General features: G+C 46.6%; 1 protein-coding gene across 5 annotated transcripts in view; it reads right to left on the reverse strand.

The window, feature by feature from the left end:
- Positions 1 to 13217, reverse strand: part of Gramd2a (GRAM domain containing 2A) — a 41690-nt gene extending 28473 nt beyond the window's left edge. For 4 of the 5 annotated variants that reach the window (XM_076925478.1, XM_076925476.1, XM_076925479.1 and 1 more), the window contains exon 1: positions 13127 to 13217. In XM_076925478.1, coding sequence (XP_076781593.1) covers positions 13127 to 13167 — 41 coding nt within the window. In that variant the 5' untranslated portion in view covers positions 13168 to 13217. Of the gene's footprint in view, positions 1 to 1589; positions 1864 to 13126 lie in introns of those variants that run through there. The other variant, XM_076925480.1, reaches the window with a different exon arrangement.
- Between the last annotated feature and the right edge of the window lie 409 nt (positions 13218 to 13626).

Raw genomic sequence — 13626 nt, forward strand, 5'->3', positions numbered from 1 at the left:
CCCAGCCCCTGGGGAATCCGATACCTCTAGGCCTCTGTGGGCATTTCACATGCACATACCCACACACAGACATCTCTCCACCCCCCCAGTTAAATAATTAAAAATAACAAAACAAATAAACAAAAACATCCAAACAGAATGCTATGCATGAATTCTTGCAGCCATCATTCAGAAAAGCCAAAAGATGAAAACCGCCCAAACGCCAAACGCCCATCAATACGTAAACAAAATATTTCTTTAGCTATCAAAAAAAGACCCAACAAACAAAGACACTGACACATGCTAATTTCAAATGAATCATTTTTTTTTTTTTTAAAAAAACTCACGGCAGCTGTGTAGGAAGTGATGGCTGACCCTGGTGAATGCCAGGTAGAGGATGTCAGATCCCCTGGAGCTGGAGTTAAGGTAGTTACTGAGCCATCTCTCCAGCCCCCATAAAAGAATCTTTACACTACTGTTAATGAAAGAAGCCAGTCACAAAAGACCACTTACTCTGCGGTTAGGTGTGTAAGGAAAATACAAAACTGGCAGATCTATACACAGACAAAAAGCAGACTGGTACTTCCTGGGGGTGGGGCATCAGGGAAAGGGCAAACCAGTTGGTTGTGATGTCTAATGATACATTTTAGTTTCATTGCAGGGCAAATATTCTGGAATTAAACAGTGGTCTTGGTTACACAATTGCATGAACATTATAAACATCACTGAGTTGGACAGGCAGCAGATTGCTGTGTCGCACATGGTCTTAGCATGCATAAGGCCCTAGCTGCATCCCAAGCACTGAATAAAAAAGCAAACAAACGTGAATTTTATGGTGTATGAATTCTATCTCAATGTAAATGAGGTAGGGAAGGAAGAGATCCAGGGCTTAAAGATTGTGTAGAAGAAAAAGAGAGGGGTAGTCCCCCCAAATTAGGTTATGAATAGTAGCCTAAGGGGTAGGGGTGGGGGGACAGGATGGGAGGAAGCCGGGGAAATGTTGGCACTTGCCTTTAATCCCTGCACTAAGGAGGTAGAGACAGGGGGAATCTCTGAGGCCAGCCTGGTCTGTCGAGTGAATTCCAGGACAGCCAGGGTTACACAGAGAAACCTTGTCTGGAAAAGCAAGACAAAACAAATAGGAAGATATAAAATTCCAGGTGTGTAGGTTGCCATAAAAACAAGGAAGCATTTCCGAAGGAGGACTGAGCAAGCATCAGGGCAAACAGTACTAAGGTCTGATGAGCGTAAGAAAAAGCAGAAGTGAAGGGCGGACCTTGAATTTGGACACGTGGACGGGTAACCTCAGCAAGGACACTTGGGTGCTGTGATGGGCCTGGCTCCTCCTTCCTTCCTCCCAGACTGGTGACTGGGAGGGACAGTGAGCCTCTGACCACATGTGAGGAAACCGGGCCACCAGCCAGCTCAGCACCACAACGGCCTGGGATGCTTGCCTCTCCTCACTTCCAGTAAGAGATGGCGTGGTTGCGGGGGGTTGGGCAGGGCTACACGCTTCTCTGGTCCTAAAAGGTTGTTAATTCCGGCGTTTGTTGGAGACCCGGTGCTGCCTCACTGTCTGGTCACATCCCCCCACCCCCAGCCACTCTCACCTGCAACTCCTCCACCCCAAGGACGCACCAACCAGTTTCTTTGCTAAACCTGCCCTGGAAAGGACCGGGAAGACCAAGATCCCTCGGTCCCTGGTGGCAACCACACCCAGAATTCCAGTACCACACTTAGTGGTTCCCAAGGCGGCGCCGGCAGCGACACTGATCGCGTCAGTATGGCGTGGCCCGGCCCTCTGCCAGCTAGTGAGTCGAGCTGGTAGCACAGAGTAGATCGGGAGACCTGACGTGAGGGCAGGAGCAGCGGCCCCACCAACCAGCTTCCCGGGATGCTGAGCCCGCGCTGGGCTCCTGGAGTGGTGCCCAGTACCAGAACTGGCAGCTGGCCGCGACTGTGCACACCCCTGGCAGGGCTGGAGTCCACACCCTGACGAAGGCTTTCGACAACGTGGCTCCCCAGGCAGACTCCTGACCAATGATCCAGTCTTGAACAGTTTGCTGGGTCCTGGGGCCTCTTCCCCAGGGAGTACCCCAGACTATGTAATTGATAAAAAAAAAAAAAAAAAACCACCTAGGGGAGTGTCAGCTCTCGCCACTGGTAATTCAGCCTTTGGAGGTTGTAGCTATTGTGCAAAGGTGAGAAATATAAAGATTTGTGTATTTGAAAGAAATTGTTATTTGACAGTATAAGAGAAACCTAGGGAGTTGGTGAGATGCATAGTCAGTAAGAACATCTGTCATGCAAGAATGAGGGCTTCAATTTAATCCGGAGAGAGGATGTGGACAGCAGTTGAAGCAGACACTTGACCTCTGAATCAAGTGAGCAACAGAAAGCAGACACATGCACATGCGCTCGGAGAGACAGAGAAACTGTAATGCCTTGACCAGACATACCTAACATATTAGGAGATGCCCCCAGCCCACTGGGAGATGCCTCACACACACTAGGCAAGGATTCTCCCAGCCCACCCAGCTATATCCCCAACCCTAAGAGTTCATTACTATTCTAATTGTTACAAGAGCAACACAAAAATCTATAGTTGGGTGTGGTGGCCCATGCCTGGAATCATAGCATTTGTGAGGCTGAGGCAGGATCATGAGGAGGATCATGAGACTGAGTTAGAGGTCCACCTAGGTTACCTAACAAGAGGGTTAGGGGAGAAGTATATTCTTGTAAGTTGACTCTAAATGGTCCTACATTTTATGTGATCTAGAAGACTATATGCTTGAGGACAGTCATATTTTTTTTTTTAAAGAAATTTTGGAGGCTTCATCTAGCCAGATGTCAGAACAAACTACAAAGGTATTACTGGCTTAGAAGAGTCATTGATCAGTGGGGCACAGAGAAGCCAGCAAATGATCTTTGGATATAAGAAATTTGAATATATAATGAAAATATTTTGAGAAAGAGAAAATAAATTGCCTAATAAATGTAATAAGACATGGGCTATCTCACATCACTCACAAAACTATATTCCAGGCACAGTAAACATCCATATATGTCTAACTTTTCAGGTAAATTGAAGCAGGCTCTTGAACCCAAGACAATCTTCCTGCTTCAGTTTTCTGAGTGCTGGGATTATAGGCATACGTCATTATACCCAGATAAATACCTATAAGTCTAAACCTATAAAGAATTAGATTAAAATTTCTATTTTAATCTAATTCTTTATATATTTTTTCTAATATCAGAAGAGTTTCCCAAGTAAGGTACAAAAATCTAGAAAACAAAGATTTAAGTGGATAAGGGACTGCAGAGATGTTGCAGCGGTTCCACACACTGGCTGCTCTTCCAGAGGACCCAGATTCTGTTCCCAAAACTCATACGGTGGCTCACAACTGTGTGACACCAGCCCCAAGGAGCCTCAAACTCACAGAGATCCATCTGCCTCTGCCCATCCCACTCCCCAAGTGCCCAGTTACAATAATAATTTTTTTTTTTTGTTTTTTGGTTTGTTTTTGGTTGTTGTTGTTGTTGTTTTTGGGGTTTTTTTTTTGTTTTGTTTTGTTTTTCGAGACAGGGTTTCTCTGTGTAGCCCTGGCTGTCCTGGAACTCACTCTGTAGACCAGGCTGGCCTCGAACTCAGAAATCCGCCTGCCTCTGCCTCCCAAGTGCTGGGATTGAAGGCATGTGCCACCACTGCCCAGCAAAGAGTTTACTTTTAAAATTAACTTTGGGGCTGAAGAGATGGCTTGCAGAGTCGGGTCCCATGCCAGACCACTCACCAATAATACCAGCTCAAGGGGACCCAAAGTCTCTAGCCTTCGGAAGCACCTACACACAAGTGCACATCCCCACACGGATGCATACACACATTTTTAAAGAAATGAACTTTAGCTGAGGTTGGTGACACACGCTTTTCATCCAAGCACTTGGGAGGCAGAGGCAGGAGGATCTCTGTGTGTTCAAAGTCAGTTTGGCATACAGAGTGAGTTCCCGGTATATAGAGAAACACTGTTTCAAAACAAATAAACTTTGATCTGGTGTCCTAGTTCTTGTTTTGTGTCTGTCTGTTTGTTTTACTTTATACGTGCTCTCCAGAGCTAGAGTTACCTGAGAGTCAGTCACAGGTGAAAAATGCCTGCGAAAGACCGGCCAGTGGAGAAGCCTAGGAAGAATTTTCTTTCTTTCTTTCTTTCTTTCTTTCTTTCTTTCTTTCTTTCTTTCTTTCTTTTTTAAATTTTTAAAAGATTATTCATTTTATGTATTATGAGTAGACTGTAGCTGTCTTCAGACACACCATAAGATGGCACCAGATCCCATTACAGATGGTTGTGAGCAACCATGTGGTTGCTGGGAACCAAACTCAAGACCTCTGGAAGAACAGTCAGTGATCTTAACCACTGAGTTATTCTCCAGCCCAGGATTTTCTTAAGTAGTGATGGAGGCAGGGGGGCTCAGGCTCTTTTAGGTGAGTCCACCAGTAAGCAGGTGGTCCTGGGTTCTCAGGTTGAGCCGGCTATGAGGAGCAAGCCAGTTAGCCATGTTCCTCCATAGTTTCTGCCTCAGCTTCTACCTCCTATCTTGAGTTCCTGCCCAGACTTCCCTCAGCGACGGAGTGGAGCCTGAGAGCCGTGGACTGAAACAAATCCTTTCCTCTCCACATTGGTTTTGGCCATGATATTTCACCACAGCAATAGAAACCCTAACTAAGACCTGAGTGTGTAGCTTAACAGTGAGTGTTTGTCTACCTTGTGGGATGCCTCGGGTTTATTCTGAGCACTGCAAAACTTAAAGTAGAATGAACTTTACATCTTAAACAGGAAGACAGAGGAAGTTCTTATAGCTGAGGCTGAATCACCAGCCATCCTCCAAGCTGGAGGCACTTCGGAGGAGATACCTTCGGGGGAGCATGTGCTCTCCGTCCGTTCCATGGCCGCCACAGCCTGGGGATCTCTGACAAAGCCACAGTTAGTGTCTGACAGACAGTGAATGGGGAGCTCAGAGGTGAATCCTGTAGAGTAGGACCTCAGACCCCAATTTTTCTGAAAACTTAGATTACTTGTATTGTGTTATATTGACTCTCTACCTAGAAATGACATAAAAGACCAAAAAAAGGAAAGAAAAAAAAAGCAACACAAAATCTCTCTCCCTCCCTCTCCCTCCCGCTCTCTCTCTCTCTCTCTCTCTCTCTCTCTCTCTCTCTTCTCTCTCTCTCTCTCTCTCTCTCTCTCTCTCTCTCTCTCTCTCTCTGTGTGTGTGTGTGTGTGTGTGTGTGTGTGTGTGTGTGTGTAGCTGTAGTTGTCCTGGAACTCACTCTGTAGACCACTCTGGTCTCAAACTCAGAGATCTGCCATGCTTCTGCCTCCTGTGTGCTGAAATCATGCATGTATGCATGCATGCACGTGCTCGCGTGCACACACACACACACACACACACACACAGAGAGAGAGAGAGAGAGAGAGAGAGAGAGAGAGAGAGAGAGAGAGCTCAAGGGTATGGATACAGAGGAGTGGTAAGAGTTATGACCTACTCTGAGACTCCAGGTTCAATCTGCAGAACTGACACAAAAAGCAAAAGAAGCACGTGACTAGAAAGACAGAGTTGAATTTAAAACAAAATGTGGGCCCACCCAACAGTTGCATTCTTAGGCATGAGACTGCAGCCATGATTCTAAAACCCAAAGAGACCATCCCCTAGTTAGTGACCCTTCACCCACAACAGTCTGTCATTCTGCTGCTTCTTTGATGAAACTTAACCATTCCTAGTCTGATGGGCAGTCAAGGCCATGCCCCATCCCCACCCCACTTTCTCACTCTCTGCTCCTCCAAAGTCTCTTCCCACATTATAGACCACAGGTGACAGGCTAACACAGTGGCTCTCACCCTTCCTAATGCTGAGTCCCTTCAATGCAGTTCCTCTTCTTATGGTGACCCTCAACCTTAAAAGTATGGTCTTTGCTACTTCTAACTGTAATTTTGCTACTGTTATGAGTAGAAATGTAAGTATCTGAAATGCAGGCGCTCTGACATGTGACCCCTGTGGAAGAGCTGGTCAACCATCAACGGGGTCTCAGCCCACAGGCTGAGGACTGCTGGTCTAATATAAACCACATCCCTCTGAGGTAGACACAGGTTGCACTGCGTGTGAACTCCTGGGGGTTGTGGCAAAAGAAAACCTCATCATCAATAAAACAGATTCAAGCTGGGCAGTGGTGGCGCACACCTTTAATCCCAGCCCTTGGGAGGCAGAGGCAGGCGGATTTCTGAGTTCGAGACCAGCCTAGTCTACAGAGTGAGTTCCAGGACATCGAGGGCTACACAGAGAAACCCTGTCTCAAAAAAAACAAAAACAAAAAACAAACGAACAAACAAACCAAAAAAACAGATTCAAGATGCAGGCCTCCAAAATGATTCTGAAAAACAAACAAACAATAAATAATAAACACTCAACTGTGGTATCTAAGTGTCCTTCCCAGGAAAAAAAAAAAAAAAAAAAAAAAAAAAAAAAAAAAAAAAAAAAAAAAAAAAACAGGGTGTCTTAGAGAGGTAGCTGATTTTGAATCCAAAGAAGGAAATGCACAAATAAGCCTAAAACATTTAATCCCGCCCGAAATGAGGGAGGAAAGGAGGCATCAGAACTATAGTCATGGCTCAAAGACTCACTCTCAACCTTGAAAGATGGTACAGGGGGGCTGGAGAGATGGCTCAGCGGTTAAGAGCACTGACTGTTCTTCCAGAAGTCCTGAGTTTAATTCCCAGCAACCACCTGATGGCTCACAACCATCTGTAATGGGACCCGATGCCCTCTTCTGGTGTGTCTGAAGACAGCTACAGTGTACTCATACACATAAAACTAAATAGATAAATATTTAATAAATAAATAAATCTTAAAAAAGGAAAGATGGTACATTTCGAGTATCAATCAGAACGCTATTTAAGTGGATTACAATATAGGCACTATGCTAAAATCTACGAGGCCATAATAACACAAATCACTGGTGAATACTAGAGACCCATCTCATAATTTTGAAAAGTAGTCGATCATTTTTTTTTTTAAGATTTTATTTACTTATTTTAATGATTGGTTTATTTATTGTATGTGAACTGGTATTTTGCCTGCATGTGTATCTGTGTGAGAGTGTCTGCTCCCCTGGAACTGGAGGTACACATAGTTGTAAGCTGTTGTGTAGGTGCTGGGAATTGAACCTGGGTCCTCTGGAAGAGCAGCCAGTGAGCCATCTTACCACTGAGCCATCTCTCCAGCCCCTGAAAACTAGTGAATAGAAAGAGAGAGCCAAGTATTTATTCCCAGTACTAGCTATCCTCAGAGTAGCCAAACAGTCAAAGAGGGGACCCTTCTTTGAAAAGAAAGACTCCACCTGATAAATGAAGAAAGACTTGCAGAATTAGATCCATGATGTCATAATCATCAGGTGTTACTTACAGGGCCCAAAGCGATAGAACCAAACACTGGGTTTTCCTGAAGTGTAAAATACCCTCCCTATTTGTCCAGGGGATCTAGATCCACCTTCCATGGGTCTGAGAAGTTTTGCTTGTATGTATGTTTGTCGGTCTATTCACTCCATGCAAGCCTGGTGTCTGTAGAAGCAAGAAGATGGCATCAGATCTTCTGAATTGGAGTTACAGATGGTTGTGAGCCACGGCTTGGGTGCTGGGAGCAAGCCTGGGTCCTCTGGAAGAACAGCTAGTCTCTTAACTGCTGAGCCAATTCATCAGACCATCAATATTTTAACCATCACCACCAAGCTGGGAGTTAGGCATTGTGACTCAACGCCTGTAATCTCAGTGCTGGGTGGCTGAGACAAGGGGGATCCCCATGAAATCCATTTCATGACAACCTGGGCTACAGTGGCTCTCTCTCTCTCTCTCTCTCTCTCTCTCTCTCTCTCTCTCCTTCTTCCCTCCCCATCTCTCTCTCATATACACACACAAATGAAAATTAAAAAAAAAAAAATTAAACACAGAAAAAAAAGTTTAATTTCTTTGGTAACAAAGGAAGCCTTGTGATTCTGAACATCACGGACTTACCATAAAATTAGGTTTCTGAGTAGCCCTTCAAGATTCAAAAATTATTTTTGGAGCTTGGGACACAGTTTAGTGGTAGAAGGAAGGCTGCATGTGTCTGAGTCCCTGATTTAGATTCTCCAGCACCACCAAAGAAAACCAAAAAGGCTCCAATAATGACAATAATGTAAACAATGTTTTGTGTGGCCTGAGTGATCACTGGCAAGCTTTGAGTCGTTTCAGTTAATTCAAACATAGTTGAAAATACAGAAAGGAACAGTCTTATGACCAGAGACAGTCATTTGCCCAGGCAAACCAAGGTTGCCACTGACCCTCAGAGAAAAAAGGGAGCTGATGAAATGAAATACCAGAGGGGTTTAGTCAATTGTTTGTTTGATACTCCTTTGATAGGCCAGGCCAGCACATGAAGAAGGAAAACACTTCACTGGAGACTTAAACAAATTCTTTAAGTGCTTTTTATTTCCACTTTAAATTAAAAAAAAAGTTCCCGGCTGGAGAGATGGCTTAGTGGTTAAGAGCACTGAATGATCTTCCAACGGTCCTGAGTTCAATTCCCAGCAACCACATGGTGGCTCATAACCATCTATAATGAGATCTGGTGCCCTTTTCTGGCCTGCAAACAGAATGCTGTATACATAATAAATAAACCAATCTTTAAAAAAAAAAAAAAAGATGTTTGCTGCCAAACCTGACTATTGTCCTCTGATCACCACACATGTGCCATGCCATGCACACACATGAATGAACACACATACAGAGAGAGAGAGAGAGAGAGAGAGAGAGAGAGAGTAAACAAATACAATAAAATATTTTTAAGAACATAGGTATTAGAAAGGAATATACGAGGCTAGAGAGATGGCTCAGAGGTTAAGAGCACTGAATGATCTTCCAACGGTCCTGAGTTCAATTCCCAGCAACCACATGGTGGCTCACAACCATCTGTAATGGGATCTGATGCCCTCTTCTGGTGTGTCTGAAGATGGCAACAGTGTACTCACATACATGAAATTAAAAAAAAAAAAGTTCTGAGTTGGTCTTAGTGACGTGAGCCTGGAATCCCAGCTCCTCAGGAGGATTGAGAGTTTGAGGACAGCATGGGCAATTTATGAAAACCAGTGAAAAAATTTAAAGAGCTGGGAAACCGGATGTGGGGGGACCAAGAGTCGGGGGCAGGCTGGAGAGACAGCTGGGACGTAACCCCTGGCAAAGGGACTGCCTGGCAAGCCTGAGGACTCCAGTTCAGTTCTAAGAATTTATGGTGCAAAGCAGAGAACCACCAAAAGTTTTCCTTTAATCTAAGCACTCAGGAAGTAGGTACTCTCCTTTGCCTTCCATGCCTGTGCCGTGAGCCTGAGACTGCACACATGCTAATATCAAACATAAAAATTAAAAGAATTCAATGTTGGGGGCTGAAGAGATGGCTCAGCGGTTAAGGGCACTGACCGCTCTTCCAGAGGTCCTGAGTTCAATTCCCAGCAACCACATGGTGGCTCATAACCATCTGTAATGGGATCTGATGCCCGCTTCTGGTTTGTCTGAAAACAGCTACAGTGTACTCATATAGAATAAACAAATAATTCTTTGAGAGAGAGAGAGAGAGAGAGAGAGAGAGAGAGAGAGAGAGAGAGATATCAAGGTTAATGTTTAGCTCCACATGAAGTATAAAACTAGCCCTGCTGACATGAGGTCCTGTCTGAAAAATCAATAATAAATAATAAAATATATATTTTTTAATAACCCTGAAAGAGTTGGTGGTGTGGCTTAATGGTAGTATAGTTGCCTAGGCCTGGAGCCAATCTTTGGAGTTGCATGATAGGCAGGTAGGTTGGTAGGTAGGTAGGTAGGTTGGTTGGTAGGTAGGTTGATAGGTTTGTAGGCTGGTAGGTAGGTAGGTAGGTAGGTAGGTAGGTTGGTAGGTTGGTAGGTTGGTAGGTTGGTAGGTAGGTTGATAGGTAGGTAGGTAGGTAGGTAGGTAGGTAGGTAGGTAGGTTGGTAGGTAGGTAGGTAGGTAGGTAGGTAGGTAGGTAGGTAGGTTGGTAGGTAGGTTGGTAGGTAGGTAGGTAGGTAGGTAGGTAGGTTGGTAGGTAGGTTGATAGGTAGGTAGGTAGGTAGGTTGATAAGTAGGTAGGTAGGTTGGTTGATAGGTATGTAGGTAGGTAGGTAGGTTGGTTGATAGGTATGTAGGTAGGTAGGTAGGTAGGTTGGTAGGTAGGTAGGTAGGCAGGTAGGCAGTCTAATGTAATTTTAAACATCATTGAGGAAATACTAATTTAGAACAAAGATTTAAAGGTCAATTCAGTTACTACAAGTTATTCAAACTAAGTCTAAATTCTAACCAAGTATTTCTCAACTAACAAAAATGTGCAGATGCAGGAGAAAGAGGGGAGTTTGTCCCTTGGAAGCCCATATGCTTAAGAATAATGCACACTGACACCACAGGCAAGCACACTGTGAAGGAAACTGTTAGTTCTCAACCCTAGAGGAAGCTCATTAGAGTGTGTGGTAGGTGGGCATCTGCACATTCAAGGAGACCAGAGGAGGATACCTGGTGTCTTGTTCCCTCACTCTCTTCACTCCCTTGAGAGGGGCTCCCTTGGAGCCTGGAGCAAGGCTGGCAGCCAGCAAGCCCCAGTGATGTCTCTTTCTCTCCCTTCTATAGAGCTGGGGTTACAAGTTCAATGGCCACAACCAGCTGGAACTCAGACCCTCAGGCTTAAGTCACCGTGTTGCTACCCTACTGTGCCATCTCCCCAGCCTCAGGAAACTCATTCTTGGGGCTATCTTCCCTAATCCCCATCCTCCCCTACATTCGTAAACATGTAGGAGGATTAATCCTAGCTTACAGGTTAGAGACTAGGAGCTGAGAGGATGACGCCCTACGGTCTATGTGAAGAGGTACGGAGGCCAAGCTTGACCTCTACGCAGCTCATAACTGTATCCAAGATGGTTATGGAAGTAAGAGAAACTTGTCTTCTCCTCTCAGAGAAGGATGAACACATCATTTTCCAGTATCCAAACTCAGACACTAGGCACGGAGGTGGAACGCTACACCCTTTGTGATGTGATGGGCTTCCAAGACATGTCACAGCAAAGGAAAAAAAAACATGAAAAGAGCTGAGACATCTCTAGAAGTGGAGGTGGAAACTCATTGGGCAGAACCACTGACTGTGTGGAGGGTGGTCTTTAGGGAGCTAAAGTCATGTCTCTTCTTACTTTACGGTACAGCAGGCCCTGAGACAGAAGTGATTTGTTCCAAGTTGCACCAAAATGGGAAGAGTATTTAAATTCATCACTGACCCTCAGAGTGAAGCTCTTCATGTCAGTTTTATAAATAGGAAATGAACCTGTGTCTCTCAACAGCCAAAGCAACAGGCTTAGCCAGCTTAAAGGCTGGGTGGAGTCACCTTGACAGGCAGATCACGGGAGAGCTAGCTCCCTGGAGGCTAGCAGACATAAACCATCCTGAATACTGTGTCCTCACCCCTAGTGGGGTCATCAGAACATCTCCAGTGAATGAGTTAACATGTAGGTACTTCTAGTCCCAAATAAAGGTTTAAGGACCAACCTGAGCTCAGAAAATTTAAAAGGAGCACCAACAGGAAGGCCTGGATGAGGCTCAGGCTGTCCTCTCCAGACTGTTTAGAAACTTCTTGCCCTCTGGGAAGCGGAGAAATACTTATCTTTGGCCTCAGCAGACACCTCCTGAATGCTCAGGAGAAACCAGTCAGCTTTGCTCTCTGGATCTGCTCACTTGCCCCAAGGTACCCACTGAGAACACCCTTAATGACTGCCAAACTATAACCTTTCCCCTGAGAGTATCTTTCTATTCTGCAGTCCAGCTGGCCTTATGAGGAGACTGAGGAACAGTATACAGGGCGAGAGATACCCTCTACCCATCTCTTCTGGCAAGACTTTTTGTCTTTCTGCTTTAGGAGTAGAAGGGCACCTACGCACAACCAGCCACGGATGTTGAAGGAGGCAAACACGGGGACATGGGCTAGCTGCACAACCCACTCCCTCATGCCCTTGGAGGACTGAGCTGCTAACTTACCCCTATGTACCAAGGTTGATGTGGAACAAGATCACATTTGTCCCACCTCAATCCATCCTGGCTGGCCAGGGATGTCCAATTGTGCAGGCTTGGGGCTGGGTGGGAGTAAGAATTAACAGTTTCCTCAGTGGGCTGCATCTTCCCCCAAATAATCTCTCATCCTCACTACTTAAAAAGTTAAATTCCCTAACTCCCCGGGGCTGGACCTTAAATCATTATGAAGTCCGAGATGACCCTGAATCTCAGCTCATGTAAGTTTCCCAGGAGCTAGCAAGCATGAACCATCTTGGATACAGTGCTGGGATTGCAGATGTGCGTCACCAGTGTGTTTTATGCGGTGCTGAGGATCAAATCCAGGGCATTATACATGCTAGGTAAACACTACACACCCAGCTCGCAGCTACTATTCTTGATGTCATCTGCCATGCCGCCTCCTGTCTCCCCCTCCCCCGACCCCCCTTATTCTCCACTACCTGCAAGAACTTTCCTTTCCTCCCAAGTCGACTTTGAACCAGCTCTCTGGGCTTAGAGACCAGCCCCAGCCCGCCCGGGCCTGGCGCACGGGGTGCGGCCGAGTCGTGCTGGGACAGCTCCACGTTGCCTCCGAGGCAGCCGAGTGTGCTCCTAGAGTAGATCCCGCTGCGAGAGGAGAGGAGCTGATTTTGCGGGGACCCACAGAGGAGCGCCAGGCTGTGTGTGTGGAGACAACCGGGACTGGGGCGGCGGGGGGGGGGGGGTCGTTATGGTGAGAAATGAATGAAAACACAAATGAATGGACCGCGAGGGTGGCCGACAAGAGCTTGCCTTCCGCTCGCCCGAAGCCACCAAGACTGACTCTCAGACACATCGCACCGGACTCGCACACCTCACAGCCCGGCGGAGGCGCAGGGTCCCCCTCGGCGCGCCTTGACTGGAGCCGAAATTTCTGCGGTTGGGAAGTGCCCAGCCGGCAGGCAGAAGGTGCCCAGGCGTGGCGCTCCCAGAGCCGCCCTGCCCTTTGCCGCAGCCTCCGGGACCCGGAGCCCCGGGACGCCTCCCTTACCTGCCGGTCTCGACAGGCTCGCTACGGCTCAGGGCGGTCATCGCAGCGCCTTCTCCCGGAGCCCGAGGCCGTGCACCAGACCCAGTGGCCTCCGGGGACCGCCCACCCCGGGAAAGACCCGCCCCCACACGCCTATTGGCCGCTCGCGCAGAATGAGCCTGGTTCAATTGGTGGAACCTTCCCCGCTCCCAGGCCGCCCTGATGGAGCCCAGCTGCAGGTAGGTCTTCAAAATTGTGAGGTTCCGGAAGCCTGGGTCTGCGGATTACGGGACCTCACATCACAATGTGTTCCCTCAGGACTCTTCAGTTCGGTCTACTTCGCCTTCCAACCTCCTTTAACTCCCTAACCTGAGCTCTTGGTGCTCCAACTTCTCAATTTCACAGGCCTCAGCCTCTTGGTCTTGGCTTTTGGGAGTGGCCAGGAACAAGTAAGGTCCCACCTTTGTTTCTGCTGTACCTTATTGCAGAGACCCTTTGTGCTGAGCTGTTACAGGGCCTGA

Source organism: Arvicanthis niloticus, chromosome 26 (genome assembly GCF_011762505.2).
Source record: "Arvicanthis niloticus isolate mArvNil1 chromosome 26, mArvNil1.pat.X, whole genome shotgun sequence".
Taxonomy (NCBI): domain Eukaryota; kingdom Metazoa; phylum Chordata; class Mammalia; order Rodentia; family Muridae; genus Arvicanthis; species Arvicanthis niloticus.